This window comes from Dasypus novemcinctus, chromosome 18 (genome assembly GCF_030445035.2).
Source record: "Dasypus novemcinctus isolate mDasNov1 chromosome 18, mDasNov1.1.hap2, whole genome shotgun sequence".
In the NCBI taxonomy this organism is placed as follows: Eukaryota; Metazoa; Chordata; class Mammalia; order Cingulata; family Dasypodidae; genus Dasypus; species Dasypus novemcinctus.
Genome location: NC_080690.1, coordinates 43,518,401 through 43,537,546, shown reverse-complemented (window position 1 = coordinate 43,537,546; position 19,146 = coordinate 43,518,401). Strand labels below are relative to the sequence as shown.

Here is a 19,146-nt window from a genome sequence, read left to right as displayed (position 1 = left end):
AATCCTTAGTACTTTTAGAGTCAGTGTAATTACTTGAAATAGTCATGGATTTTTGTTTTACACTATTTTATTGAATTTTTTGTGTCATATAGAAATACTGAGTTGCCCACTAAACTATTTGGCTGTCTTGGCTATAAAAAGTGTTGTTGGGTTGATTATATCTGAAACAAGAGAGTAACCAGAGTTTTCTTACAGGGAACTGAGTTCTGCCCTCAACATACTTTTGCAGCAGTTCTCTTTTTCCTTTAATAAGCACATAGGGTTTATTTTCTCCTTCAGTCTTTACTTTGTTTCCTCTAAAATGCATGTCATAACAGTAAGCTGTGAAAACCTTGTTTTTTCACTGAGGAAAAAAATCCAAATTTTGCTTAACTGTTAATGAAGGCAATCACTTAAGTCTAGTTTCACTTGAAAAGTAAAGCGCTTAGTATCAATGTCAGTGTTCCTATATATGTTTACATCATGGAAGTGAAACGAGGTACCAATTAAAGTCATTCTTCTAAATTAGTAGTGAAATTTGAAGTTTTAGATTGTTTTGATAACTCTATAAAGTTTCTTTAGGGAATCATTTACCTCCTGTGTCAGTAAAAATAATTAAATTGATTATGTTTATTACTTTTAGAAGAAATGTAAACAGAGCTTTGTTGGAAACTTAGACTAACCTGACTCTAGTATAGACTCCACTGCAGAGTTCTGAGCATTATTACATAGTAGCTTAATCACTTCATTGCACAATAGAGAATGCTACTCTTATGTTACATTCAATAAATGCATATTACATATTTCCTGCCTCATCCATATAAACAAATATAATTTATCAAAGCAAAAACAATCAAATTTTCAAGTTATATAAGAGAACAATTATAATGAACCTCAATTATTGCTTTTGTTGCGCACTGCATTGTGTTAATACTGCTCACATTGCTTTTTATTAATTTAATGCTGATTGCTTCTAATCTTCACTAAACATTTTTGAAAATTGCTGTAGTTTAGCCTGGGACGCTTTTGATTAGAATCAACAATTTGAAATGGCCAGCTCAAGTGATGCAGTCATCGCCTCTCCACCCGCTTTCTTAAGGTCTGGTAAGTGTGTAGACCCAAAAGGGTCACTTGGTATTTTTAAATACCTTTGTTTAGGAAGGTTTTTGTCATCATATGATATCATTTGGGTTTTCTTTGATGGGCCAGAACCTGAGCACCATTTCCACTAATGTTAGGATTAGGTTTGCATTGTATTTCAAATGTGGTCTGTTATGGTGGTGTTTTGGTACAGGGCAAGAGAAGGGCAGAGTAGAGTTCCTAACCTGACACTTGCAAGCTGTTAGTCGGGGGCAGTTCCTCAGTGTCTGGGACCCTCACTTGTCAACTGAGTATGTAAGGCAGCTCCTTAAACCATTTTTTGTTGTCTTTCAGAATGAAAGTAACTTGTAAATTAAGAAAGTTTGGTCAGTGCCCCAGAATTTACTCTTGCACCATTCCCTATGAAGTAGATAGCATATATATGTTTTTGCAGACAAGAAATGGAAGGTCACAGAGGTGAAGTGATTTGCCCCAGGCTGTGAGACTATTATGTTTGAATGCATGTGCTCTGTGCCCCAGCCTATGTGAGGGCTGGAGGAGACCTTGGTGCAGTGGATCTTGGCATGTTGTAGTTGGTGACGCCCTTTGAAAGTGAATGAATGCTATGGAATTGCTCCCCAGATTAGTGCACAGGATTTTGAAAACAATTTGGGGAAGGTTCATGGACCAAAGAAAGACCATGTGTGAGCTCCTATTAGGAATCCATACCTCTGAATTCATTCATCTCATTTTACAAAAGAAATGGGCTTTGTTAAATGACCACAGAGCTAATTTAAGACCAAATTCTTTAGGGCCATGTCCTGTACACCGTGGCTTACCTTGAGTCATTCAAAACCTGTTATGTGAGACTGCTATGAAAGAAGCTTGTTGGCAAAATGCTATATTTTCTCTAATGTAGATGAAGCAGAAATTTCAATCTCAGTATACAATAACAGATAAATGTGAGATGAGCCAACCCAAAGAGTGACAGTGAAAACTCTTCTTGGCCTCACCATAGACATTCAGAAGTAGGTCCCCTTTTATTTCCATGTATTTTTGCCTGTCTTGGCAAGATGGAGGAGGAAAATCGCTAGGAAAGTAAATAGAAAATAGCTTCGGGAAGAATAACAATCAAACAGGTGAAAACAAAGGTTATGCTTTAAGGAACAAAAATGATCCTTGTCTTGGTTGTTACCTGCTAAATGACACAATATGTACAATGTCAAGTGATTCTATTTTAATTTGTGAACTGTAAGAATAGGAGAACATATGTTTCCACCTGGGCTTTCCGAATAAGGACTTGATGAGTTTTCAGCATTAACAAAGTCATTCAGTAGTGATGAAGAAATAGAATGCTAAACATGTTTTTATGTATCAGTGGTCCTGAAAATTTCAAAACCCAGGAATTGTGCTTTGACATTAAATAGAGTATTTGAAGGCAAATGTAGGTAGCTTTTCCAGCACCATATTACTACATTGAAATAGAAGGTACCAAGGAACACAAAAAAATTACCAAACTTCTCTATTTCAAAGAATGATTCTTTATAAGTCATTTCCTATATTTGAACTTTCTTTCTGATTCCTCAAACCAAAATTTAGTAAGACTATAAAGAAATATTTAACATTTATCTGTTAAAATAGTAATAGAGTAGTTTGCATTTATAGTTTACTGAATTTATGTTGGAAATGGTTTGTTTTCCCCTGTTGTAGTTTCTTGGACATTATTATTATGGGAGAGTGTTTCATTGTATGATTTAATTTGACAATCATTTTGAAGCATGTACTGGGTTCACGATTGAGGTTTTCACTGGTACTTTTGGCTAGAAACTAACCAATATTGCCAAAAATGAAAGCCAGTATCTTGATTTTAGAAAATTAGTTTCTTAAATTCCTGAATTGTAGCATGCTTTTTAAACCTCCTTATTCCTTCTGGATATCTGCTCTGCTATCTATTTTTTCTGTTTCTATTTCTTGAGATTAGTGTGAGAACGTGTGCGTTCGTGAATGTAATTTATTTTTGACTGCTTGAATTCCAAGAGAGATATAGATATCCAGGTGGTTTTTTTTTTTTAAATATCCTTGGAGTAAAATGTCTAAGAAACTGAATTTAAAATGTAATTCAACAACCAAAATAAGGTAAAAACTTCAGTAGAGAAGGCTTGTAGCATGCTTTACCTTCGATTGCTTTCTCTGGTGACCACTACAGTTACACAGTATATTAGATTTGAAGAGTTGATCATATTTTAGCTCTCACATTGACTTTGCAGTTCCATTGTTTGTAGTAATGGTTTTGGCATATTGTAATGAGGTAAGTATTATCCTGGCATTTTTGCTTCTATTCTGAAGTGTCAAGATAATTTAAAAAATGACTCTTTCTTAAAATGAGTCATCAGCTTATCTTTATGTTGATACTTATCAGGTTTGCCAGCATGTGATAAGTGAGTTTATCAACATCTGACTTGAATATTTTCCTTTATTCATTTTCATTTCTTTTATGGTTCTTTGATTAATTTCCTTTTTTTAATTTGATTTGATGAATGTCTTAATCTGCCAGGGCTGGTATGACAAATACCACACACTGTTAGGCTTAATAGCAGGAATTTATTGTCTCACAGTTTAGGGAATCAAGGTGATGACCAGGCCATGTTTTCTTTCAGAATCAGTAGCATTCTGGTGATGGCAGTCTTCTGTCACATGGTAATCTCTCCTCTTTGGTCTCTCTGACTTCTGGCTCCTTGTCCTTTGGCTGCTTCTTTTTTTCTGGTTTCTACTTACTAACTGTATCTTAATTCCCTCTTTATAAGGCCTCTGGTAATATGGAGTAAGACCTACCCTGATTTAGTTTGACCACATCTAAATAGGATCTGAGATGATCCTATTCACAAATGAGTCCACATCTTTAGCTGATAATACATCTTCAAAGTGTCCTGTTTACGATGGGTTCACACCCACAGGAATGTAGATTAAGACTAAACATGTGTCTTTTGTTGGTGTACTTTATCAGTCTATCACAATGGGTATATGTGTATTTGGTATAAGGTTTTATTGTTTATTCTGGGCAAAATTCAACTTTTTATTTTACGTGTTTGACTCTCTTCTTTCAGGCATTTGTGTAGATAGCAGCCTTGTTTTCAGCCTACTTTAACAGCAATCTAATTGAAAAGGTTATTGTGGCCTGAAGAGACCATAGGCCCCAGGTACCTGTGGGTTTATTTTTGAGGATTGTGACCCCCTTTAAGAACTTAAGTAAAGGGCATACATTTTGTGGTCAACTAGACCATGTTCTAATTCTGGTTCAGTTGTTTATTACCTGTTTGATCTTGAGCAAGTTACTTAACACTTTTGAGACTTCTTCTCTGTAAAAATGAGGATAATCAAGCTAATTTGGAGAGATTATTGTATTAAATAAAATGTTATATACAAAACACCTGATATTTAGTAGCTGTTCAATACATTTTAGTTCTTTTTTTTTTTTTTAAAGATTTATTTATTTATTTAATTTCCCCCCCTCCCCTGGTTGTCTGTTCTTGGTGTCTATTTGCTGCGTCTTGTTTCTTTGTCCGCTTCTGTTGTCGTCAGCGGCACGGGAAGTGTGGGCGGCGCCATTCCCGGGCAGGCTGCTCTTTCTTTTCACGCTGGGTGGCTTTCCTCACGGGCGCACTCCTTGCGCGTGGGGCTCCCCACGCAGGGGACACCCTTGCGTAGCACGGCACTCCTTGCGCTCATCAGCACTGCGCATGGCCAGCTCCACACGGGTCAAGGAGGCCCGGGGTTTGAACCGCGGACCTCCCATATGGTAGACGGACGCCCTAACCACTGGGCCAAAGTCCGTTTCCCCATTTTAGTTCTTATCTTTCCTAAAGTATAGGTTTCTTTTACAATATTGCTGATATGTATTAAAGAATAGGATTTAAGGGGAAACAAACAGTTGTTTCTCTTTTTCCCTCATTTTGATATCTAGTAGCCATTTGATTAAGAAAACCTGTCATGAAAATACAATTAGCTTGAATCAGATTACCCAGAATCTAATATTAATAGAGTTGTGTGATTTAATGGTCTGTTCTATTTTGTAATTTTAGCTTTCATTTTCCTCTGAGTCCATCTCATTTTTGTCAGTATTTAGCTCGAAGGTTAAAGAAATTATTTTTTCTGGTTTTCAGGGTAACTCCTGGTAGATAGCAGAGAGATCAAGGGTTATTTTTAAGTATATTTAACTGTTGTATTTTTTTTTCTTTTATTAGGTATGCAATGGATTCCCTGCAACTATGATTGAATTTTTTTTTTAAAGATTTATTTATTTCTCTCCACGCCCATCCCCCCTTGTCTGTTCTCTGTGTCTAGTTGCTGCGTCGTCTTTGTCTGTTTCTGTTGTTGTCAGCGGCACGGGAATCTGTGTTTCTTTTTTTTGTTGCATCATCTTGTTGTGTCAGCTCTCCGTGTGTGCGGCACCATTCCTGGGCAGGCTGCACTTTCTTTCACGCTGGGCGGCTCTCCTTGCGCTTGGGGCTCCCCTACGCGGGGACACCCCTGCGTGGCAGGGCACTCCTTGCGTGCATCAGCACTGCACATGGGCCAGCTCCACACGGGTCAAGGAGGCCCGGGGTTTGAACCGTGGACCTCCCATGTGGTAGATGGTCTCCCCAACCACTGGGCCAAGTCCGCCGCCATGATTGAATTTTTAGAAATCACTTAGAAATTTTATCCTGCTAGGAGCTCTGATCTCTTCTTACCAGGTCCTAGCATGTAATCTTAGAAGATGTAAGAAGTGGAGGCCACATGATATGTCTTAACTCCCTTGGCATAAATCTCATTGACCTTAGAGCTTACTGTCTTTCTATGTCATTATCCACAACAAAGATGATGCTTCAGATTTCCTGGGTGAAATGCTTTGGATTGTTACTAAGTACTTACATTGTGCTTCGAAAAGCTATTTTCCTCTTATTGTTTTCTTTATCTTTTGTCTTCTGTGAAGCCAGAGAAGTGGTAATTCCTAATTCCTAATTCTGATCCTGGTGTCTACTAGACATTTTCAAATGGATTTATGTAATGGGTGTCTGAAACATAACTTGACCCAAACAGAACTCTTTTTCATATCCAGTCTTCTCCATATTAGTAAACTAAACCACCATTCTCCCTATTGCTCAAGCTAAAAATATAGGTTTTATTCCTCATTTTCTTTACGCTTTTTATTCAGTTCACCTCTAAATCCTTTCTACTCAAGTTCCTACACATATACCAAGTCTGTTTCTCTCTAGCTGTATTACTACCTCCCTAGTCCATGCCATTTCATTACTAGTCTAGACTGGTATAAAATCACCTCATCTCCTGCTTCTGCATTTTTACTTCACTACAGGCTGTTCTCCACATTACAGGTAGAAGGATCTTTTAAAAATGTAAGTCAGATCACATCACTGTCCTGTTTAAAATCTGCCAGTGGTCTTTATTACCCTTAGCATAACATGTACAGTCCTTTCCCATGGGTCACAAAGCCTGAGTGACTTACTTTTTGTCTACGTCTCTGACCTACTTGCACAACTCTTCTCTCTTCCTCCATGACTTCAGCCATATTAGCTTGCTTTTTTGTTCCTTAAGACACAATCTGATATTCATGTTAGGCTATTTGTAATAGTGATTTCTTCTTCCTAGAAAGCTATTCTGCTATTTGTGTAGCTTGTTTCATCTGGTGGTCTTAAACTTACCTTCCTTGCAAAGGTCTTTTCTGCCCACTCAATATAAGCAGCTCCAGGCACATCACATTTGATTTTTAAAAAAATTTTATTGAAGTATAGCATTCATACATGAACACACATAAACAATAAGTGTATAGTGCAGATTGCGAACTTACAAAGTAAACATACATAACATCGCACAGGGTCTCATACATCACCCCTCCACCAACTCTTTGCATTGGTGTGAAACATTTGTTACAAACTGTACAAGAGCATCCTCAAAATATTACTACCAACTATAGTCCTTATCTTTCATTTGGTGTATTTTCCCCCCAACCTATACTATTTTTTAAAATATATTTTTGATACAGATATTGTGAACTTGCAAAACAATCATACAGATGTGTAGATTTCCCATACAGCTCGACACCCCGGTGGAACATTTGCTACAGATTATGACACAGTATCATCAGACTGTTACCACCAATCATGGTCCGTAGTGTACATTTGGCACACTTTTTCCATACACCTCCATTATCAACACAGTGTAACTTGGCATTGATGCAAGAATATTTTAGTATTGCTATTAAGCACAGTCTATAGGTTACACCCCTTGTAGTTCTCCCATGTTTCTCCATATTCCCATCGCCTTGCAATAGTGATATACATCTGCTCTAGCTCACAGAAGGCCTTTCGTGCATTTGTACCCTTAACCACAATTCTCAACCGCCTCTGGGTTCACTGTGTTATTCAGTCCCTAGATTATTCTTTAGCTTTCTTTCTACTGACATTTACATCCCCAGACTACCTTTTTCATCACAATCCCATTTATAAACTAGTTGCTACTCACTATAATGTGTTACTCTCAACTCTATTCGCGGTCAAGTTAATTAAAACTTCGACGTACATTAAGCATCCATAGTTCTTCTCAACCCTCCCCTTATCTCCTTATAACCTATACTCTAGATTTTAATTCCATGTGTTTATTATTTGTATTTAGTTCATATTAATGAGACCATGCGATATTTGTCCCTTCGTGTCTGGCTTACTTTACTTAGTATAATGTCTTCAGGACTCATCCATGTTATCACATATGTCCCAATTTCATTTCTTCTTATTGCAGCATAGTATTCCATTGTACGAATATACCACATTTTGTTTATCCATTCATTGGTAGATGGACACTTGGGTTGTTTCCATCTTTTGGCAATTGTGAACAGTGTTGCTGTGAACATTCGTGTGCAGATATCTGTTTGTGTCATAGTTTTTAGTTCTTCTGGATATATTCTTAGTAGAGGAATTGCTGGATCATATGGCAGTTCTATATTTAGCTTCCTGAGGAACCAGGATTCTTGATAGCATATGTCTCACTAATTGATTTATCTTTCCCCCTTAGCTTCACTGTCCATCTCCATCCACTAGAAAGTTAGCTTGATGTGAGCAGGCACTGTATCTATTTTTTACAGTTATACCCCTAGAGCCCAGAATAGTTCCTGGAATATAGCGTATGCTCAGTAAATCATATTGCTTATCATACCTGAGGCCCTGTGCCTCTTTTGATAGACAGTGTTATAATGTAGTTCGTGTATGGATTTGAGACTCATTCAGGTAGTCTCAAATCCCAGTACTGATATTTACAAAGTGCATGAACAGCTTTGGTAACTAATTTTCCTCATTGTACGATGTTGATAATAGTATAGCTCTCACATTTTTAATAATGTCAGTAGTGACTACGGTGTTGATGGCTGTTATGACAACTTAAGCATTTAATTTTTACTGAGTAGTATTTTCTAAGTTAGTGTTCTAAGTGCTTTACATTTAAATTTTACAAAAATCATGTGCTATAGATACTGTTACTATTCTCTTGAAAAATCAAAACACAGAGAAAGAACTTAAAGTCACATGCTAGTAAATGATAGAGCTAGGATATAAAAGCTTAGGCAGAGCCATGGCTCCAAACCACTATGTGTACTGCCTACCTCTTCTTCATCATTACATAGGGATTCTGGAACTAGATAGAGCTGGGAATTTGAGAAGGTCAGTGTGGCCAGAGCATGGTCCATGACAGAAATAAGTAAGAGAGGGAGATTGGGATGGCAGGACCTTGGGAACCCTAACTTTTTTGAATTTTGTTGTAAATGGAAGGGAAAGCCATTGAATGATTCTGAAGCAATGGAGTGGTAAGACCTGATTAATAATTTATGAAGCTCCTCTGGCTATTTATGTAAAAAATGGATTGATAGGGAAGCGGATTTGACTCAACTGATAGAGCATCCGCCTATCAGGTAGGAGGTCCAGGGTTCAAACCCAGGGCCTCCTGACCCATGTGGTGAGCTGGCTCATGCACATTGCTGATAAGCGCAAGGAGTGCCGTGCCACACGGGCATGTCCCGTGTAGGAAAGCCCCATGCACAAGGAGTGCCCCTTCACAAGGAGAATTGCCCTGTGCGAATAAAGCACAGCCTGCTGCATACATAGAGAGCTGGCACAGCAAGATAATGCAACAAAAAGAGACACAGATTCCTGGTGCCACTGACAAGAATGCAAGCAGACACAGAAGAATACACAGCGAATGAACACAGAGAGCAGACAATGGGGGGGGGGGGAGAAATAATAAAAAATAAATCTTTAAAAAAAAATGGATTGATAGTGGTCTAATAGCAGAAACTATGTGTTACATGTCTCTGTGTTTAACATCCACCACAGTATACAATGGTGCCCACATGGTGGGCACTCAATCCATGTTTGATAATGAATAGCTATGAAAGGACAGATTGATGGGTCATCAGTCTGTATTCAGAAAATATGGTCACCATGATTATAGACTGTATCTACTACTTATAATACATCTTTGACTAAGAGACTAAATTTTAGAATAGGCCCATTTAATAAGAGAAAATTCTCTGTGTATACATACGGTAAAATCTTATATACAATTTTATACTAGTATGATAATCTGTGTCCATATTTTGAAATGGCATATTGACATTCTCTTTCTGAGGAATAATTGAAAAACTGTACAAGGTGTACTGCCTAGTTTTTGCATGCTTCAGGCTGAAAGATTCATATGGACGTTTTATCTATTGAAAGATTTTGGCTTTGTGGGGGATACAATTTGCTGTTTTTTTAAATTGGTAAATACTGTGGAAGTTGGGACATGTCTTTTATGATTTTTATTTGGTCTATTTTCAAATCCCTGATTAGAAAACAAATAATAAGTCAAATAATAAATTTAACTGTAAATGTTATATACTTATTCTTGAAAACTTGGTAAATGCCTTCTGATAGTTCATTATAGCTTTTGAAGATGTATTTTTTTTTTATTCCCCCACCCTTGTGGCTTGCTTGCTGTCTGCTCTCTGTGTCCATTCACTGTGCATTCTTTTTTTTTTTTAAAGGTTTATTTATTTATTTCTCTCCCCTCCCCGCCCCCGGTCGTCAGTTCTCTGTGTCTGTTTGCTGTGTCGTCGTTTTTGCCCACTTCTGTTGTCAGCGGCACGGGAATCTGTTTCTTTTTGTTGCATCATCTTGTTGAGTCAGCTCTCTGTGTTGGCGGCGCCATTCTTAGGCAGGCTGCACTTTCTTTCGCGCTGGGCGGCTCTCCTTACGGGGAGCACTCCTTGCGCGTGGGGCTCCCCTACGTGGGGGACACCCCTGTGTGGCACAGCACTCCTTGCGTGCATCAGCACTGTGCATGGGCCAGCTCCACGTGGGTCAAGGAGGTCCAGGGTTTGAGCCTCGGACCTCTCACGTGGTAGATGGATGTCCTAACCACTGGGCCAAGTCTGCTTCCCAACTGTGCATTCTTCTGTGTCTGTATTAATTTTTATTTATTCCCTCCCCTCCCACTTTGCAGCTTGCTTGATGTCTACTCTCTGTGTCCGTTCACTGTGCTCACTTCTGTGTTTTTACTTGTCTTCCTTTTTGTTGTGTCACTTTGCTGAGTCACCTCTCCGTGGTGCTTGTGGGCCAGTGGCACTCTGCAGTGCCCTGGCCGGCACCTCCCCGTGGCGTGCAGGCGAGCCTGCCTTCACAAGGAGGCCCTGGGACATGAACCCAGGGCCTCCCATATGGTAGACAGGAGCCCAGCTGATTGAGCCACACCCACTTCCCTTGAAGATGCATTTTTAATAAATCACACTTGTTCTCATTTTTGTCACATTAGGTTTTGGCTGCCTTGATTAGAAGTGATTTTGAGAAGATCAAATATTATTGGTGGTTTTTATTTTATTATTTGTTCCTATTTTTCCTACAGACTATTTTATTTTACAATGATTTGACTATATCTAGTCGTTTAAAAAGAATTATTCACTTTTAATTACTCAGTTTCGTAACTTTCTTTTACAGTTTATACTTGACAAATATTTGGAGGAAGTTGCTTTCCATTGATGAACATAAGACTAGACTTATGTGGCTTCCAAAAATCACAATGAGAATTTTTTAAGTGTGCATTTGAAATTTTTTTTAATAGTTTCCAATATGTTTCATGTGTTCCTGTCCTTTCTGTCTTTCACTACATTGCTATTAGATAATTATGTGTATGTCTCCCTTACTAGACTGCAAAATCCTTCAGGGTAATTACAGAGTCTTTTGTGGTTTTTGGGTTTTATATCAGTTCCCGATAAAGGGCTTATTGCCAGAAACTCAAAAGTTGAATAAGAATGATAGCTGAATGAATTAATGAATCATGCTAAAAGGATATAGTGCTGTTTTGGTCCAGAATGAACTTCTCAGCACTTTATATGTTGAATAATTATTTTACCTGTTTATTTGGTGAATGAAATTTTGTGGATTAATTTTTCTCCTGTTCTTGAATAGACCGTATTTGCATTTGAAAGTATTTTCCCCTACTTGTGAAGTCCAGAAAGTTCAAAGTTCAAGTTCAAAAAAGAAATGTAATTATGAAGCAAAATGGTGACCCAAGTGTGTGATAACTTTGTGTCTACATGAGGATAGGCTTGATCTTATGAGCTGTGGACATCTTCAGTGCCAAACTTCATAGCACTGATTGTGTTTTCCTCTTGCTTAAAAACTCTCAGCAGTCTCTCTATACTGAGTTTTGCTTTCCCTGAAGGGAAAAAGGAAGAAATATCAATGCTGTGTAATAGGTCTTTTCTGTCAGTTTATAGAATTTACCTAGGTAGCAGAGAATTTGAGCTTGCCATTTATATTTCAGGAGTATGGTAATGAAAAGAGAGTGAAATGATATACTTTAAAATGAAGTAGAGAAATAAAAATCACTTCCTAAATCTTACCAGATGTCATAATTTCACAATTTTTCAGAGTAAGAAATGATCTAAAACCTGTTTTTGGCAAAGTCCTAAATGGCATGTTAAATCATGCTTTAGAGAAAAATCTCTTGATTTTACCATCTAGATCTCTTCAGATAAGACCTAGCAACTCTTAGGTATTTAACTTATAGAAGAAAGATTTTTTATTCTTGTGCATTTCAGTTGTCTTGAACTAATATATTTGGAATTGTAGGTAAAGGGCAAGTACACTAAGAGCGTGGTGGTTGAAACAGTTCATTTATGTAATTGAGAAGGATAAAATATGTCATCAATATTAGAATAACTTAGAAAACAATGTTTGGGAAATATTGTCATTAAAGCAATATTTTTTATTTAAATGTCACCTTGGAAGCAGATTATGTATTGATATGAATCTGTATTCTTAGAGTAACAAATGAAATATGAAGAAAAAGTTTACTTTTTAATTACAAACACTGCAGAAACACCCCTACCCCTAGGTAACCACTAATCTGCTTTCTATCTGAGACTTTGCTATTTCTAGGTATGTCATACAAGTGACATCATATAATATTTTCCCTTAAGTGTCTTAGCATAGTGTTTTCAAGGTTCATCATGTTGCAGCATGCCATAGAATTTCATACCTTTATTAGTCAGGGTTCTCTAGGGAAACAATCAACAAGAGATATCTGTCAATAGTATGTGATTTTATGAGAGTCTCTCACGTGACCTTGGGGATGCACAAGTCCAGGTTCCTCAGGCAGGCTGCAACCAGGGGCTCCAATGAAGTCCAGTTCTGGGAGACTCTCAATGCTGGAATCACTTCCCCTTTTAAGGCATTCAGCTAATTGGATAAAGCATCACTCATTGCTGATGGCAATCTCCCTGATTGATGTAATTGTAATCAGCTATCTATAATTTCCCACTGCAGTAAAGTCAATGGTGACTTAAGTTCATAAATTCCCTAATATTACAGTTAGCCCAGTGCTTGCTTGGCTAAACAACTGAGCACTATTACCTCGCCGAGTTGACACATTAGCCTAACCATCACACTTTCTTATGGGCAAAACTCCATTTTGTTTATTATGTACCACATTTTGTTTATCCATTCATTTATTGATGGCCACTTGGGTTGTTGCTACCATTTGGCTATTGTGAATAATTCTGCTATGAATTTTGGTATTCAGTTATCCATTTGAGTCCTGTTTTTATTATCAGGTCATCTGGTAATTCTATATTTACCTTAGCGGGAACCACTATATTGCTTTCCACAATGATTAAACCATTTTATATCCCGCCAGTAGGGCACTACATTCCAGTTTCTTTGCATCCTTTCCAACACTTGTTATTTATCATTTTTGTAATAATAGCCATACCTAAGCGTGCAAAGTAATGTCTCATTGTGGTTTAGATTTATATTTTCCTTCTGGCTAATGATGTTGAGCATCTTTTCATAGGTTCATTGGCTATTTAATAATCCTTTTTTTGAAAATGTCGGCTGAAGTCCTTTGCCCATTTTTTAATTGGGCTCTTTGTCTCTTTGTTGTAGCATTGTAAAATTAATTTACATTTTCTATATAGCTTGCAACTATTTTCTCCTACTCTGGTAGGATGTCTTTTCCTTTTCTTTAAAATGTCCTTTCATGTGCAAAGTATTTTAATTTCAATGAAGTACAATTTATTAATGTTTTTCTTACTGCTTTGTATTTTCAGTATCATGTCCAAAAATCGACTGTGAATCCCAGGTCATGAAGATTTGTTTGTATGTTATCTGTGTTCGAATTTTATAGTTTTAGCTCTTAGACATAGGTCTTTGATCCATTTTGAGTTAACTTTTGCATATTGTATGAGGTAGGGGCCTAATATTCCTTTTTCAAAAAATCATTTTGGAAAGCAGATGTTGTCTCAAGCAATTTTATTGATATATGTTAATAAAGTGTATATTCCTTCCAAACTGTACAGTCAGTGGTATGGTATAATCACATAGTTGTGCATTCATCATTTAAATCGTTAGTAGAGCATTATTCAACATTATTCTTCTGCATGTAGATATCCAGTTTTCCTAGCACCATTTGTTGAAGAACTGTTCTTTTCATATTGATTGGACTGACAGCTTTGTCAAAAATCATTTGGCTATAGATATGTGGGTCTATTTCTGGACTTTCGGTTCTATTCCAATAATCTATTTGTCTGTCTTTATGTCAGTACCACACTGTTTCAATTACTCTAGCTGTGTAGTACAAGCTAAAATTAGGAATGTGTGTTCTCTACCTTTGTTCCTTTTCAAAATTGTTTTTGCTATTCAGCATCCCTTGCAGTTCCATATGAATTTGAGGAACAACTTTTCCATTTCTGTAGAAATGTCTGCTGGAATTTTTATATTAATTGCACGTAATTGGTAGATTGCTTTGGGTAGTACTGGTATGATGGACTCTCTTTAGCATTTCTTATAAGGCAGGTCTGATGGGATGTACTTTCTTGGGCTTTTGGATTTTCCTGGAATGTCTTAATTTTTCTCTTAATTTGAAGGACAGTTTTGCTGGCTATATTATTTTTAGTTGACAATTTTTTTTCTTACAGAACTTTAAATATTAGCCTATTGCCTTCTGGACTCCATGGTTTCTAATGACAAATCAGATATTAATTTTCTTAAATTGTATGTCATGCATCACTTCTCTCTTACTGTCTTCGTTAGTGTGACTCTGTGTCTTTGTGCTGGTTCACTAGTTCTTCTCCAAGCTCTGACTTCTGGACAGGATTTACTGGCCCACTTCTTTTTACTCAGCTGAGCCAGGGCATCTATGTTGTAGTCCAGGACTTCCATTTTGAGGCCATTGTTGTATGTTAATAACATAAGTTAAATTTTCTAACAGTTATTATTTTGAAATGACTGGGTATTCTTCTTGTAGCCTCTTTACTGTATTTGATTACGGTAATTATATCTGTGATCCCTTTTATGTTCAAAGATCTTGTCGTTTCTGTTTTAGGTAGCTGTGCTTCAGGATATATTGACAACCTTCAATTTTAGGGAGTTGCGTATCTAATTGAATGTAAAGGAAAGGTATAACTGGTCAGCACTAGAAGTTAATCTGATTTTTCCCTATTCCAATTTATTTTCCCCAAGTTTTGAGTCACTTAAGTGCCCATTGCTTGAAGGACTTTGTGGAGGCCTGTAAGTGGTGATAGATTCTTCCTGCCTCTTTCATATCTCTTGCAGTTTATCATTTAAAAAGCAGAGCAATCCTGATAAACATTGGCTTTAGAAGTCAAATAAGATTCAACCATCTTATAGAATGAGCATAAAATTGGGGTAGGTGCTTCAAATAATAAAATGTGATTTTCTTTAGAAAGTAGAGGAAACAGCAAGCAGTCTTCAAATTAACTACAAAATACTAGCAAATTCAAGGCTGATTTTCATTCTGATTTCATGTTATAGAAGTAGTTTAGCTTCCTTTGCAATAGTATAAGCTAAATACTTTTAAATATCCATTGTCATGACTCCAGTTTTCCTTTCAATTTTTTGCTACAGTGAAATCCTTATAACCAAATTATAATGCAAATTGAAGTACAGCAAAATCTTAATAGTCTTAATCTTCACCAGTAGTCGCATTCTTTGAGTTTTGTATTATATAAAAAACTAAGTCTTTAAAGATATGGTAATGTTAAGGTATACTAAGAACAGACATGAAAATTTTAAGCCGTTTGGATTGTTTGAATGGTGTATTGCTTGATGAGTTAAAATTTAAAGAATGCCTGTTTTAGCTGTTAGTGCGTTCCAGTTCTGTAAATTGAACTATATGTATTAGAAAGATTAATTTACATCTTAATATCTCTTTTATAATATGGTTGTGATAGCTTAATACTCATTCTACAGTTCTGAATGAGACTTGATTCCATTCACAAGGGTCTTGAGTTTGCTTTGTTTTCGCACTGAGAGAGCATTGCTTTCCTGGGATGTTTGACAATTGGCCCTATTTAGGTATGGTGGTTATAAGTGACTTTTTATTAAAGTTAAGATTAACTCTGAATGAATAGTCATGCCTCAGAAATAATTATTCATTTCTGCAATAAAATTTTGTTTGAGGACTGTTAGCTTCATCCCTGTGAAGCACAGATCATGTTTTGCTGGAGCTTTTCTCTTTTTCACTCAAGTAAGATCCTTTCTTGGTCATGGTTTGAGAGAGTATTAATTGTGGTTATATACAGCTCCGCACATGGACACTAAACTGCCTGTGGCAACCAAGGGTGCTTTAATATCACATTTGTAACTTAAAAACCACTCAGTTACCTTTTTCTGTTTCTTAAAAATTACTTATTATTTAAATTCTTGACTTAAAATTCTATCTATCCTTGCATTGAACCAAGAGGATTCTGATGTTAACCTGCCAGAGCCAGTCAATAATTCTTTGATTTCCTATTTTGTGCCCATTCTTGTACTAGGTGCTGCAGGAGATTTAAAAGTTTAAGGGTTAGAAAGGAAACACCTTTCTTATTTATTGAACACTGTAGTAGTTATTTTGCTTAAAATATTTCATGTAAATCCTGCATCAACACTGTGAGGTTATGTAATTTTCCCTATTTTATAGATGAGAAGACCAAGTTTGGAGAAAACCTAAGCCCTGAAAGTTGCCAAATAATGTTGTAGTTTAGGTCTGTCTTGTTTTTAAAACTCCTGATCTCTCCATAGCCACTTAGAAATTAAGGCAAGCTACCTCCAAGAGTTTGTTTACATTGTGGGTAGGGAGACCTCTCTTTACTCTGTCTAACCTTGGGTTTAACTTTATTCACTAAAGAGTGAAAGATATCTTTAAAAGATCTGGCTTGGATTCCATATAAGGAAGTTCAGTCAGTTAATGATTGATTGTAGGTTCTTCACTTAAAACGTTAGTTTCTTAACGAAGACCCTTGGGACAACATGCGGGCAAATCATCGAAGTCTAATGGCTGTATCAGAAGTATAGCATAGGAAAAGGCAATGTCATATCTGCTCTGTTTTACTTAGCCAGTGATCTAAACTTTTCTGCAGTTTGATGGGAAGATTAACCAGTATTCATTACCTATGCACTATACATTCTTTCAGAAGTATTTTGTGTTTTATTATGTATATGGATATTTTTTATTCCTATGCCTAGCGTACTTCACTAATTCATAATATATTGTGATTTTGTTTTCAATTAACATTCAAGACTGTCCCTCTATTCATGCCTGTCGCACATTAGGGCAATTTTTAATTAATCATTTTAATGTTCTTATTAATTTATTGCTACCCTTTGCCAAGACAAAAATATAGACCAGACTTTATCAAAATGTAAATGATAACTGAACATGGCTCAAGTTCATTTGTCAGATTGCTAAATGGCTTGAAATGTATATCTCAAGAAATCATGTAGAATATCAATGCAGAAAAAGGCCTAACATTGCATTTTTTCTCACTATAACAGAAGGAATAATAAAATTAATTTTTTTGATAAAGTTTTGAAATGATATATAGTGAAGTTCTTTTTTCTCATTTCATGTAATTTAATTATTATTGAACTAAGGTTCTATTATTTGTTCAGACTTTAGAATTTTTCACCTGTAGTATAAGTATGAATTATTGACTGGGTTTCTGTTGTCAAATCTTACATATTCAGATCCTTTGTAAAGTGATCCACCTGTAGTGCTATTTAAATTTATTCTAATGATTCTGCAGTTGCTCAAATCATTTTTTTATCATCTTTCATGATTTCATTCAGATTCCCTTTCATAGGCAATAGAAGAATAGAAGAGAATAAAGTAGAATAGAAGGATAGAAGGAGTTGAACAAGGATGGTCACAGATTAGGTTATTGATGAATTAGAGTCTACTAATTTTGCTGACCTATTTTGGTGCATTTTAGATACCTTAGAATTTTACTTCATTTGTCCAATAAATGTTTATTAAGTACCCACTATGTACTAGGTGCTATTGGAACTGAGGATTCAGCAGTGACTAAAACAACCACTTTTGAGAACATTTAAAAAGTAGTGCCATGTATGAAATCACTTTTTTTTCCTAAAGAGGAGTTCTAAAAACTTTTCAGAAAAATGGGAATTGTTGGAATATTACTTTAACCTCACAAAAATCACACAAAATCATGGTACATTATGGCAAGCTACTGTACAGGACTAGAAAAAGGAAGGAAAATGAAATAGCTGAGTAATTGGTATTCATAAGGTCAACACATGAAACGTCAACTGAATTTAATATCCTTAAATAGATTTTATAGGCCATGCTCCTCTCATAAAGGTCACTGGAAGAACTTAATACCTTTTTATTAAGAATAAAATAGAAATGGTGGAATGGCCTTTTCACATCTGATTTGGGTAAGCTGAATAGGCAAATTTTACTTCATTTTTATAAAGTAGTGTTATTTCACATTTGCAATTTTATATTTTACATTTATAATGTCTCCTGCCAGCTTGACACCCACCATAGGGAAATATTTAGATTTAAAAAGTTGAGGGTTTAGATGAATTGTGATGATAAACAGGGGTAGTTAAGGAAGTAAAAGTATATACATTTGTATATATACAGAGTCACAGACATACATATGCATATAATATTAGGGCAGTCTGGTGGTTAAGGCATAAATGAAAGCAAGGAATAACGGCTCTTAATACTTCTAAGGCAAGCATTTTTGTGAGGTTTCATGGCACAAGGAAATGAGTCCACATAAATTTCTCTTCAGAAAGCCCTGTATTCAAATTCAGACTTCCGTTTTTAGGGAAATTATAGATGAGTCTAACTCTTATGTTGGGGAGCATATATTCCAAAGTAAGGCCCACTGACAGGATGCCGAATTCCTGAGATTGTCTGCCCTGCCTATAGTGTCTAGATGTCTCTAGAACCCTCAGCAGCCCCCCAGTTTGAGGCACTATTTACTGTGGCAGTCAGTGAGATCCTCCTGAGACATGCATAAGCGTAACCTCTGGAATGACTTCCTACTCACTTTGAAATCTCCTAGCCATAAACTCTCACTTGTATTTAGTATTTCCCCCTTTTGATTTAAAATCGCATTCATTAGAACTGCTGACTTTCAACTTGTTCAATTCCCAAAGTTAGAGAGTCAATAATAAAACATAGATGGGAGATACTGATTGATTTTTTTCTTTGTACTAAGAGTCTCCTTTCACAAATTTCGTGTATTTT

General features: G+C 36.3%; 1 protein-coding gene across 16 annotated transcripts in view; it reads left to right on the top strand.

The window, feature by feature from the left end:
* The window catches only part of PHKB (phosphorylase kinase regulatory subunit beta), a 258,670-nt gene that overhangs the window by 1,405 nt on the left and 238,119 nt on the right, over window positions 1-19,146 (top strand). For 9 of the 16 annotated variants that reach the window (XM_004457055.5, XM_058280056.2, XM_071209177.1 and 6 more), the window contains exon 2: window positions 989-1,083. The exons of 2 other annotated variants lie outside the window; for them this stretch is intronic. In XM_004457055.5, the coding sequence (XP_004457112.1) occupies window positions 1,029-1,083 (55 nt within the window). In that variant the 5' untranslated portion in view covers window positions 989-1,028. The remainder of the gene's footprint in view (window positions 1-988; window positions 1,084-19,146) is intronic. 5 more of the 16 variants (XM_058280057.1, XM_071209179.1, XM_071209180.1 and 2 more) reach the window with 1 other exon arrangement.